At 41.5% G+C, this 12,294-nt stretch overlaps 1 protein-coding gene across 2 annotated transcripts in view; it reads left to right on the top strand.

Annotated features, from left to right (window-relative positions):
* Positions 1 to 12,294, top strand: part of clcn6 (chloride channel 6) — a 64,593-nt gene that overhangs the window by 13,033 nt on the left and 39,266 nt on the right. For both annotated transcript variants that reach the window (XM_072244983.1, XM_072244984.1), the window contains exons 5-12: positions 1,640 to 1,706; positions 2,056 to 2,162; positions 2,507 to 2,633; positions 4,539 to 4,606; positions 5,475 to 5,533; positions 7,312 to 7,444; positions 8,246 to 8,359; positions 9,952 to 10,118. In XM_072244983.1, the coding sequence (XP_072101084.1) occupies positions 1,640 to 1,706; positions 2,056 to 2,162; positions 2,507 to 2,633; positions 4,539 to 4,606; positions 5,475 to 5,533; positions 7,312 to 7,444; positions 8,246 to 8,359; positions 9,952 to 10,118 (842 nt within the window). The remainder of the gene's footprint in view (positions 1 to 1,639; positions 1,707 to 2,055; positions 2,163 to 2,506; positions 2,634 to 4,538; positions 4,607 to 5,474; positions 5,534 to 7,311; positions 7,445 to 8,245; positions 8,360 to 9,951; positions 10,119 to 12,294) is intronic.

Here is a 12,294-nt window from a genome sequence, read left to right as displayed (position 1 = left end):
GAAATACCCTGTAATTGTGTAAATGAAAATAATCCATAAATTTTCTAAATAATTAATAAATGTACCACAAGGTTTACTTTGTAACACTTTAGAGCTTTGAAGTATTTATATTGTCAGTGTTTCAAGGTACAACACTGTTACAATATGAGTTGGTAGCTCATAGTTAATAAACAGCCGGTCCGCTAAACGCCGACACCGTCTAGTCAAAACATTTTACTTTTGCCAATGTGCCAGTCAGTTGTTTTGAAGCCTGACATTGTTTACTTCTGTTGTGAGTTGTGGTTTGTGTTTGTTTGTGCATATTAGAGAAAAAAATTAAAGCGCCACACAGTTTTCAGGCTAGTTAAAAATATCTGCCTGGCCATCACCTTTTTCCCCCTTGTATCTTCACACTCTTAAGCTGAAAGAACGGGAACAGTGGCTAATATACAGAGTATATGTTGAAGTCTCCAGCAGAGTGATGCAGAAAGGGGCATTTTGGCCAATTAGGTCCATGCCAGCACATCGGGTAAGAAATGCTTTAGTCCCATGCCCCTTCTTATTCCCTTATCCCTGGAATATTTTCTTTTGCCAATTAACTCCCCTTTAATTCCTTTTGCTGTGTACCTACATTTAGGGTTTACCTAGAGCCAATTAACTTACCAGCACATCTTTGGGATGTAGCAGAAAACTGGAACACCTGGAAGAAACTAACAGCCATAGAAGGAACCTGGAAGCTATGTGCGAGTGGATATTTATGACAGGGAAGCATTCGAGATTTTCTACATGCTATTGGATACGCAGTCCAATTACAGAGCTACCTTGCCATGCTTCGATAATAACTTGCTAACAAAAAATTGTCCAAATATTTATCATCCACCAACTCGACTTGCACTAATGTGTCACTGTTTAACTGAATACCAAAGTTCAAGCTCTTAAAGGAAAACCACTCACAGTCACCCTACTTCAGTGCTGTATACAAATCTCTTCTGATAACTGCCCTGTTTCTCCAAGCCTTTACTAGCTTCTAATATGAAGTACTAACAGTTTTGGTTTCCAAGGTATTCTTGGAAGTGTTGAGGTATTTTGGAGACTGTGTATGTGATTTTGCATAACAATGTGCTTTTAATGTAGTGGTTTATTACACTTTTCTGAGTACTTAACGAACTATGAATTACTTTCAGTTCAGGTGATACTGCAAGGTTCTGTTCAGGGTGACGAACGGGGTGACTCACTTATTGGTTTTTGGTGATATTGGTTGAGAGAAGAATGTTTCTTGGGCCACTAAGGGAAATTATCCTGGATTCTCAGAAACTTCATTCTTATGCCATATCTAAACTATGCCACTCCAAATGTACACATCCCTTATACATTGTCTTTTGCCTAGACTATGTGTTCAAGAGCTGTAATAGAGCTTGAACAGATGATCTGATTCTGACTGGAATACTGCCAGTTTTTCCATTCTGATTTAATGGAAAAGTTAACTGGGACAACCATTACTGTGTGTTTGAAGGCTGTCAGACATCACTTAATAGACATATTTCATTACTTCACTCTAAGTGCTTAAGACATAAGAACAGAATCAGGCCATTCAGCCCATTGAGCTCTGCCATTTGATCAAGGCTGATTTCCAATGACTGTTTCCATCTTTTTCTTTCAGGTTGGTCTCTTTATCGACTACTTTGTTCATCTCTTCCAAAATCTCAAGTTTCAAATTATTGGAAAATGTATCCTTTAACTTAACGTTATATCAGGATCTGACGGATGACTGGAGAAAAACCTGCAGCAGCTTCCACATCCTATGAATGAGTTTAAAAACTGTGGAGTGAGGAATATTTTTATCTTCCACGTACTGTATCTGCTATGAAATGCCCTCCGGTTGGTTGGCCTTGCTGCAATCTTTAATGGAACTGTGCTTTCAAATCAAGCTTTTTGTCTCTTTACATTAGCAGCTTCCCTGCTCTGCTTTTGTCTTAAAGAGATTGTGAATCAAACCTTTGTAGAAATAACCTCTCAATCTTGAAGGTGTTTTGACTGATGAGTGCTGTGTATTCTCCTTGACTCCTTTCCCTTCAGCTGTGGAAGATTGCAGTGAGGGGGGCTGTCTTGTGCTGTCCCTTCTTGAGATTCTAGCATTCAATATTGGTTTCGTCTTCTTAGCTAGCCTGCTAGTGCTGATTGAGGTACAAAATTGAAACTGTGTTCCTATCACACTTACTTAATGTTTTCCATCAAAGATGAAACTCTTAAATATAGTATAAGGCAGCAACAGCACTTGATGATTAATGTCCCATTAGCACTATATTGTTTACCTTCTGTTGCTCACCCTACATAATGCTCACTGCAGTTGCACATCATAATCAGGTTTATTATCACTGGCATGTGTCATGAAATCTGTTAGCCATCGTTTTCCTTAAGAAAAGCTTAAAGGTAGTTTTGTATGGTCTTGGTGGTGGTGGGGGGGGGGGTCGTCTTCATTATCAGCCCTTGTCTTTATTATTTTTTTGCAAAAATCTCTGCTTCACAGCCTATTGCAGCTGGGTCAGGAATTCCGGAAATCAAGTGCTACCTAAATGGGGTGAAGATCCCTGGGATTGTGAGGCTGCGGACCCTGGTCACCAAAGCTCTGGGTGTGCTCTTCTGTGTGTCTGGAGGTAAAGGACACTTGTCTCTTTTTCTTTTAGATACAAGCATAGTGAAGCATGCTGAGTCTTGATAAAATTACCAAAATCCAACTTCTTCATTATGCCTTATGATGAAGACATAAAGATAGCCTGATATTTTAGGTGGAATATTTATTGCAAATAAAATATTCTCCATTTCTATATTTGTAAACCTTTGAATTATTACTATTTTAGTGACATTTGCAGCTTTATACACCAATATGCTGATCTGCTTTCTTGCAATCCACTTAATTTCTCACTAATAGCCCAGACTTTTACGGAAGTAAGTAATTTGGGTGGTAAAGTTACAGTTGTTTAGGAATTACCCCATGACTCAGTAAGGTGTGACAAATCGAATCCTATGTTACTCATTTGCTTTAGGGACCAGTTTCAACCGGTCTGTCTACATTGCATTTAGTATATGTTCAGTAAGTTGATATAATTTTAATGCAGCTCTATGTAAATAACTGAAGTGAGCTGTGATGGTAGTGTTTTGCTTTCTGTTTCCAGTAGGTCATTCTACTTCTGGTGGGTTGCCTCAAATTTCAAATGGGTAAATTGGTTTGGGATACAGTGAACACTTTGTTGTTCATGACATCCATACAGGCCATTTCATCACATCAATACAAAGGAAAAATAAGTGTGCAGAATAAAATGTTACAGTTACAAAGAAGGTGCAGGCAGACAATGGGTGCAAGGCCATAATGAGGTAGATTATGAGGTCAAAAGTCCATTTTATTGTATTAGAGAGGATTGTTGTGGTATGAGGATCTTGCCGTTCTTTGAGCATTGTTGTCATGATGGGGAGGCTTGTGTGTTCCTGAGATTGCGACAGCGGCTCTATCTGGAGCTTAGCTCTTGGTAGCGTCACTCGTGGTGGTAAGGTCAAGGGTAAGATTCCAGATGAAGAGCAATCCAACCAAGACTTCATTGGTGGAACTGGCTGGAGATGATGATACATAATAGTAGTGAAGGGAGAGGAAAGCTGCAGCAGTGAATGGTCCCCAGTCTTCTTGCTTCCATGCCACTGGGCTCTGCCCCTGATCTTATCAAGGACCATATGGAGGCTGCTCATTCACCAGCCTCTCCAGTTCAAACAAAGGTCACGCACAGTCCTCCTCCATTTAGGGGAATAACCCCTTAGGAGAACATCATACTTGACCTGAGTGATTACACTACTACTAGAGGACCATTTGAGTAGAAGGTGGCCTTGAGTGTGGTGGTACATGCTTTCAGCCTTTTGTATTTTCTGCCTATTGGGAGGGAGAGAAGAGAGAATAACCAGGATGGGTGGGGTCTTTGGTTACGTTGGCTGATTTTCTAATGCAGTGAGAAGTGTAGACAGTCAGTGGAGGAGAGGTTGATTTCCATGGCACGGGCACAGCTCAGCACGGTTCTCTGCAGTTTCTTGCGGTCTTGGGCCAAGCAGTTGCCATGCCAAGCCATGATGTATCAAGATAGCATGGTGCATCTTTAAAAAATGTTGAGGGTCGAAGGGCATGCCAAATTTGAGGAAGTAGAGGCACTTGCGTGCTTTCATGTGCCTTGTGTTAGCTGAAGAGCAATCATCTTCATACTGAAGGGCATTTTAATTTATGCCATCATTTGTATTTAAAAAATGATAATAGATTGCTTTGGTGAGTATCTCTGATCGCACACTGGTTTTACTGGTTCTGGGAGCTCTGAAAATGAAGACGATTTTAAATTTTCCCATAATTTCTTATATGAGAGGACATTTAGTTCTCTCTTCTATAATTTGAGCTGACTAATTTCTTTGGCATGAGTGCTTTCTTGTTAGTAAGTTCAGTCTTTTTCTATTTGGTTCACTTGCCCTCTATTCCTCCTACAAGTCCCAGGTGCTACCTTTACAAACTTACAGTTTACTTTGTTTTCCAGGTTTATTTGTGGGGAAGGAGGGCCCAATGATTCACAGTGGAGCAGTGGTGGGAGCAGGGTTGCCTCAAGTAAGTAAGCAAATCTATCTCTCACCTTTGATCTGATTTGTATGCAAAATATTTGGGATAATCCCCCTGATGACTAGGTTAAATATTCTACTTTCCTTTCAGTTTTGTTTCTACTGTTTAAATTAGTAAATTACAAAAGTACAATAGCTGGCGCAACACACTCCACCTCTCTTATAAACAGATAAACCTCCAGTCACTGTTAGTGTAACAATAAGTACTTGTGTATTTGAACAGAAAATGCACCCCACTCCTTATGGCTCGTTGGGGTAGCTGGTCCAATGTGTTTAGTGATTTCACCAACAGATGCTCTACACTTGGAAAAACTAAGATTAAAATGGTGAATTGGTATGATCTGGTCAGTCTTTGTTTTTGCCTTTGTCTGCGTTATCATTGTCCAGAGCACTGAATCAGTAGTTCAGCTATTATTGCAAATAGTTGGATTTTGCAAAAACACATTAGAAATGGGAATGCAACATAATAATTTGCTAGTTTTGAGCATAAACCCATTTTTATTCTGTCTTCTGGAGTTTGCAAATCTGTCCAGCGACTTAGTGCTTGGCAGGACTTGTGCAAGTTTACTCCAGTGTTTGTGATAATGTTTAATTCGGAATATTCTTTGGCTGTTTCAGGTTCTGAGTTTTGTTACAAAAGTGGAGAAGTCAATTGACTTAGCTGATTGGAGATGGAATTAATGCAGGTGAATTGTGGATTGAGAGAGGATGTGGGCTGTGGAGGTGTGGCAGTGCAGAATTAGGGTAAAAGGTGATGTGTGTTGTAGGGCACAGCGAGATCACGTGATTTTTCAGGTTTTGTATTGTGTCATTGTATCTGATGCTTGCTTCACTTTTTTTTTTGCCTCCTGGTACAGTTTCAGAGCATCACTTTCCACAAGATCCAGTTCAACTTCCCTTATTTTCGCAGCGACAGGTAAGCATCCTCGCCTCTAAATCCTGAATTTTATTGAAAAGTCGATTTCTGTTGCCAGTTGAAGCTTGCACTAAAGGCAGGTCACTCGTCTGAGTGCTACTGGTACCATGTAACCCAGTACTACCTGTCGCATGGTCGGGTGGTTGGCAACGAAACCGGCTCCCCCACCAGGCTTGCCTGGTGAGGAGGGTGGCTAGATACTCTGCAGGACGAAAAACATAACCTGTCAAAGGGCGGATGAACCCTCTCTTAGGGTCAATGGCCACTTAGTAAACACGTGCCGTGAAGCGCGGAAAGGGCAACCCTTGCATCGAAGCTTGGTCTGGCCTTTAAACTGCAACAGAACTTCCCCCAACTGTCTTGGACCCCACCATGCCGCTGGATTCAGGAGGGGATGTTGAGAGGGTGGGTCTGGACCTGTGTGACCCCCTACTCACCTAAAATCCACTCATGCACACGCTGTTAAAACTCTCTTGCTCTCTCGCTCTCTCTCTCCATCATCGTCCTATGGGATGGATAGCCAGAGAGAGAGCACTACCCACTGTTTGCAGTCATTCTTATTGGGAGTGTAGTCACTTAAGTGCTGTTGTCATGTGGTTATTAACCATTGTAAAATACAAATATGTTCTTGCTTGCCATAGTTGAGAAACTGAGTATCGATCAATGTTTAGGAAAGAATTTCATTAGATCAAGACTTTAGGGTAACTTGAAATGAATCTTGAATGTTTTAAGTTTGTTGCTAAATACCAAAACTTTGAAAGGTTCTAGTCAGATTCCAAGCATGAGGGGGAAAGTGGACGTCATTTGTGGTACTTTATTCTGAAAATAGTGTTGAACTTCCCGGAATTCCATGCAGTGAAAATCAGTTTACTTAATTGAGTAAGCTATTGGCCTTTCTAATCTTAACACTTTGTCAGTAAATTATTCCATATTGGTTTCAAACTATTTTCTGAAGAATTTGTTATGTTTTATTTTTGGGTCAAATGCAAGGCAAACTAGCCCAATTCTGTGTGGAATTGAGCAATAAAAGGTGGATTTCACTGCAAGGTTTCATGTCTTTGATGTCTTGGCAATGGAGTATTGCCCTCCATGGTTGTGTGAACAAAGCAATGGAGAAGTGGCTTCCTGTTGGGGGGAGAAAACATGTTGATACAGAATATTGTGATATTTGGAGCCCGGTTTTCAAATAACAGATCATTTCAGTGGTTCTACACTGTCTGCATTGAAGAGATAGAATGAAGCTGAAATCTCCAGTAAGATGGAAGACTTTGGGATATATGTGGCTGACATCTGAGAATCAATAGAAGGGGTGTGGGTGCAGATTAGATGTATGCTGACTGAAAGAGGGATTACCAACAGCTTAAAAAAAATTGCCATTTTTCCATTCCTGGTTTGATGTCAGCAACGACGTGAGAGAAATTTGCTATAATGCATAGGCCCACTCTTCCATCCCCTTTCAAGATGGGGCACTTACTTGATTCAACCTTTCATGAGCAAGTCAAGAACCTTTCTATCTGATTGCACATAGAGATGTTGCAACCCAGAGTCTCAACAAATGTGAAGTGAAGCACTGTATCATAGGAGCAGATTGCCTCAGTTGCTTGTGATAAATCAGGATAAGGACAGGTTGCCGAGTTATGGTTAGAATGCCTTGCTTCCATTAACCAGATGAATGAAAATTTCTTTGTCAAATTGGATTATGTCGCTTTGTTTGGATTCTCAGCTGGTGTTGTGGGATCCTATGACATTGACACTTACAGGCTCTGTTGGCTTTACAGAGACAAGCGGGACTTTGTCTCAGCAGGGGCAGCAGCAGGTGTTGCTGCTGCATTTGGAGCTCCGATTGGAGGGACACTCTTCAGTCTGGAGGAAGGATCGTCTTTCTGGAACCAAGCACTAACCTGGAAAGTGGTGAGTGAGACTGATTACTGCCAGAGGCAGAAAGACCCGTTTTCAAGCCTTGTAATTTTTTTTAGTATATAGAACATTACAGCACAGTATGGGCCCTTTGGCCCATGATGTGTTGACGTTTTAAGGTACTCCACGATCAATCTTGCCCTTCCCTCTTACATAGGCCATAACCCTCCATTTTAACTTCTTCCATATGCTTAAGAGCCTCTTAAATGTCTGTAATCTCACAGCCTTTACTGCCACCTCTGGCAGTGCATTCCAAGTACTTAACTCTTGAACATTTTTTTTTTAAAAACTACCTCTAACATTTCCATAAACATTGCTCCACTCACTTTAAAAGAATTTTATAAGCCATCCTTTAAAAGGATGATAGGAGCCACTGCTGCCCTGGGAAAAAGGCACTAGTTGTGCACTCTTGTCTATACCACTAATAATCTTATTGACCTTTATCAAATCACCTCTCATCCTCCTTCACTTTAAAGAGAAAAGCCTTCGTTCCCTCAACCTTTCCTTATAAGGTGTATTCTCTGATCCAGCAGCATCCTGGTAAATCTCCATTGCACGTTCTTTAAAGCTTTTGAGTATAAGATGGGATGATGCTAATGTTTGATTGTGGGCATAGGTAATGCAGCAGTCTGCCACTGCTATCTTTTGGGAGGGTAGTGTTTCTATATATGGTATTTGTATGACTGGGGTGTGCTCAGTGTAGAGCTGAGAGGAAATTGATTTGTATGTTTAGTGTCTAGGCTGGACTCCTGTGATGGTTGCTGACTTGACTATTTTTTGCTGTTCTTTTTCCAGCTCTTCTGCTCAATGTCTGCCACCTTCACGCTGAATCTTTTCCGGTCAGGTATCCGCTATGGGAGCTGGGGCTCCTTCCAACTGCCAGGGCTGCTCAGCTTTGGAGAATTCAAGGTACTTTGAATCTTTGAATACTTTGTGTAGTAAATTAATTTGTCATCTGAAAAATTGGCCTCAGCTTGTTCTCAGTAGTTGTAATTTGACTTGGTTTAATGTTCAAAAGATTTAGCTTCTATCCCATAGTGATACATCATCATTAAACATTCTCTTTTCAAACAAAATGATTCAAATTATTAGTACCAATGTATTTCTGGTTAAGTAATTAATCCAAATCATTTGTCTAATTTATTAATAATTTAACTAGATTTGGAAATTTACTTATTGAAGCTGACTAATCTCAGTAGATTGCACTTTCACCTTGGAGTCAAAAAAATATGAAGTTCAAGAACCTCTTCTGAGACAGCACAAAATTAAGGCGGACAGTCCGGTGCAGTACTTAAGTTATTGCATGTTGTTGCCTTAAATAAGTTATTCAGATGAGAAGTTCAGTTAAACTGATTTGACCTCCTTGGGTGTACTTGAGGAAGAGGATTTCTCAATTTCACTATCTTGTCCCTAATTAAGATCATTACGGATATCTGGTCATTTGCATTGCTATTAAATATTTAAGGTTATGAAAGATGCAAATTGCATATCTGTGTGTCTGTCTATCCCTACAGTTGTTTTGTTTCTACTTCTCTCTGTGTGTGTTGTGCTCTTGCACATGTTTAACACTTGCCCAACCTCTCACAGGCATGTACTGTACTCTCTTGCTTTGTTTGGGGAGGTGCTTGCCTGCACTCGGGCACATTTTCATAACGCACCATCATCCGAAAGTTACCTTGGTTTAGATGTTTCAGATTTCTGGTCAGAACCTCCTATGGCTGTGATGTGCACGTGTTTCCTGAACCTGTCTAATGCAGTGTTTCTGATTAACCATCACTGATGCTTGACCATTAGTAAACCTTTTGCAACTTGCGATGGTAGTTGAGCGTACAGGTCCTCCCCAGGTTAAAGGGAAGGCATCCGTTAGTCTTGTGAGACCATGGATCTGCGCCTGGAAAGTCTTCACTCTCCAGGGCGCATGCCTGGGCAAGGATGTATGGAAGACCAGCAGTTGCCCATGCTGCAAGTCTCCCCTCTCCACGACACCAATGTTGTCCAAGGGAAGGGCACTAGGACCCATACAGCTTGGCACCAGGGTCGTCGCAGAGCAGTGTGTGATTAAGTGCCTTGCTCAAGGACACAACACGTTCCCTCGGCTGGGGCTCGAACTCACGACCTTCAGGTCGCTAGTCCAATGCCTTAACCACTTGGCCACGTTCCCAGGTTATGCACTCAACATGTCTACAACCCGTACGAATGTGTATTTGGGAAACTGGTGGCAGGGATTTGCCAGCTGCGTTTGCAGTCTGAGAGCTTAGTCTGTGGAAGTACCTGAATGGTTAAGATAAACTTTCTTAATATTACAGTTGCCCTTGGGTGGCCAATGTTTTCACCTAAATATATTCCTGGCAGCCACAAATCTAACTTGCGAACCATTCGCTTTATGAACAATTCTATAGAATGGAAACCTGGGAAGCACTTGTATGTGAGAACAAAGGTTTCGGTGGCTTTCATTAATCCACAGTTTTAATTTTTAACTGGTGATTACCATTGTATTTAAGTGTGCAGATGGAGACAAGAAGTGTCATTTGTGGACAGCGGTGGATTTGGCATTCTTCATTATCATGGGTTTGATTGGCGGACTTCTGGGAGCACTGTTTAACTGTATGAATAGGAGGCTGGCAAAGTACCGTATGCGCAATGTGCACCCTAAGGCTAAGTTTGTCCGGTAAGCAATGGACACTGAGAAAGTTCTTAAAGTCTTTGAGTTTCATAAACTTTGATCATATTCCAAAGTATTTTATTTAGTCTTTCAACTTTTATCCAAGCTACTGAGAATTACTGAATTTGGCCAGGGTACCAGTTGCACAGGTGCTGGTTGTGTCCCCCCACCCCCACCAGTGCCTCAATCTACTTTTTCTTTATTATTCATTTTCAGGATCTGGGTGTTCTAGCAAGGCCAGCATTTGCTGCCCATCACTAATTGCCTTTGAGAAGGTGGTGCTGCAGTCTGCCAAGGTGAAGAATCTTCTATGGTGATGTTGGGGAGGGAGTTCCAAGATTTAGCCATAGGATCAACAACACGCTGCCTAGTCAGGGTGGTGTGCAACTTGGTGGGGAACCTCCAGGGGACGATGCTTCCATGCACCTTCTTGGTGGGAGAGATCACGGATTTGGTAGGTGGTTGCTGGAGTAGTCTAGGCAAGCAACTGCAGTCTGTTTTGTTCACAGTACTCCAGCCACTGTGCACACAGCTGGTGGAGAGCATGAATGTTTGGCATGGGGGTAGGTGGTGGTACCAGTTGGGCAAGCTGCTTTACCTTGGATGGTATCAAGCTTCTTGAGAGGCGTTGCTACACTTATCTAAGCAAACGGAAATACTCCAGGTTCCTGGTTTGTGTCTTAAAGATTTAAAGTGCTCTTGTAGCCATGGAATTTGTACCTGGCCTGGTGGAGGTTTTGGTCTACAGTGACTCCAGGTTATTAATTGTGAGTACATGGTGATGAGAATATTAAATGTTAATAGTAGGTGTTGGACTCTGTTGAAGATAGACATAGCCTGGCACATTGGCATGAATATTACTTGCTACTAATCAGCATGTGCTTTAATGTTGTCTAGGTTTTGGTGCATGTAGACAATGGTTGTTACATTTGCTGAGGAGTTGGGCAATCTTCAACAAATATTTCCACTCTAACCTAATGCCAGGAAGGTCATTGATGAAACAACAGAAGATGGTTGTGGCTAGCACAGTTTCATTCCTGTAGGGATGTCCTGGGACATGGATGATTGACTATCAATAACCACAACCCTCATCCTTTGTGTGAGGAATGACTCCAAACAATGGAGTGTTTTCACTTTACCTATGGGCTTCAGTTTTATTGGAGTACCTTGATTGGAGTACACTTGGTCAATTTTTGCCATGAAGTTTCTGGCAGTCTCTTTTGCCACCCCTCCAGAATTCAGCAGAACCCTTGTTTGGATTAATTCTGCAACAAATGTGGAGCTGAGTAGTTCGGCCAAAATGAAAATTAGGTGAGTGAGTACTGCTGGATAACACTGTCAATAGACCTTCCATCACTTTTAACAAATGGACTGATCTGAGCGTACTTATCTGATTGGATACGACCTGCTTTTGGTGAACATGACACACCTAGGCAATTTTCCACATTGTGTGTTAGATGCTTGTATTGTAACTGCATTGGGACAGGTGTAACTGGCTCAGGAGTGTGGATTTTTGGTATGTTGGCAGGTTATCTGTTCTCAGACGCCTCTGCTATATCCAGTGCTCACAGCTGTTCCTCGATAACAGTCTAGAGAGTGGGTTTTCAGATGACAGGGGTCTCAGGAGGAAGCAACAATGGTGTTCATCTGTTTAGCACCTTGGACTGAATGTGTGCAACTACACCCTTTTTATACTGAATCCTGCCATTGGTGAGGATGGGAATGTTCTTGGAATCTCTTCCCATAAACTGTCAAATTGTCTGCCACCATTCATGACTAGATTTGGTAGGAATGTAGGGTTCCAATCTGATCTGTTGGTTATAAGGTGCCTTAGCTCTGCCTTTTGCATGAGTTTTCTGTTTAGCTTGCAAGTAGTCCTGTATTGTATGGGCTGGTGCCTAGTGCTGGTCCCTGCATATCCTCATAAACCAGAATTGATGTCCTTGCTTGATGATGGAAGTATAAAGGATGTGCTCGGACATTAGATTACAGATCCTCAACAATTTCTAAAGCACTTAAAATTAATTTACAACCTAATAAATTAACTGTGCTTTTTGGAATAGTTCCTCAAAATACTCATGGTATTTCTGTGTCTGACCAACATGTTATTGCATTTGTTACATTGATAGCCAGGAGGGCCATTTTGTTGAAGTGGAAGGTACATCAGCTCCCACTTTGTCAC

The sequence above is a fragment of the Mobula birostris genome, chromosome 27 (assembly GCF_030028105.1).
Source record: "Mobula birostris isolate sMobBir1 chromosome 27, sMobBir1.hap1, whole genome shotgun sequence".
NCBI lineage: Eukaryota > Metazoa > Chordata > Chondrichthyes > Myliobatiformes > Myliobatidae > Mobula > Mobula birostris.
This window is presented reverse-complemented; position numbering and strand designations above follow the sequence as displayed.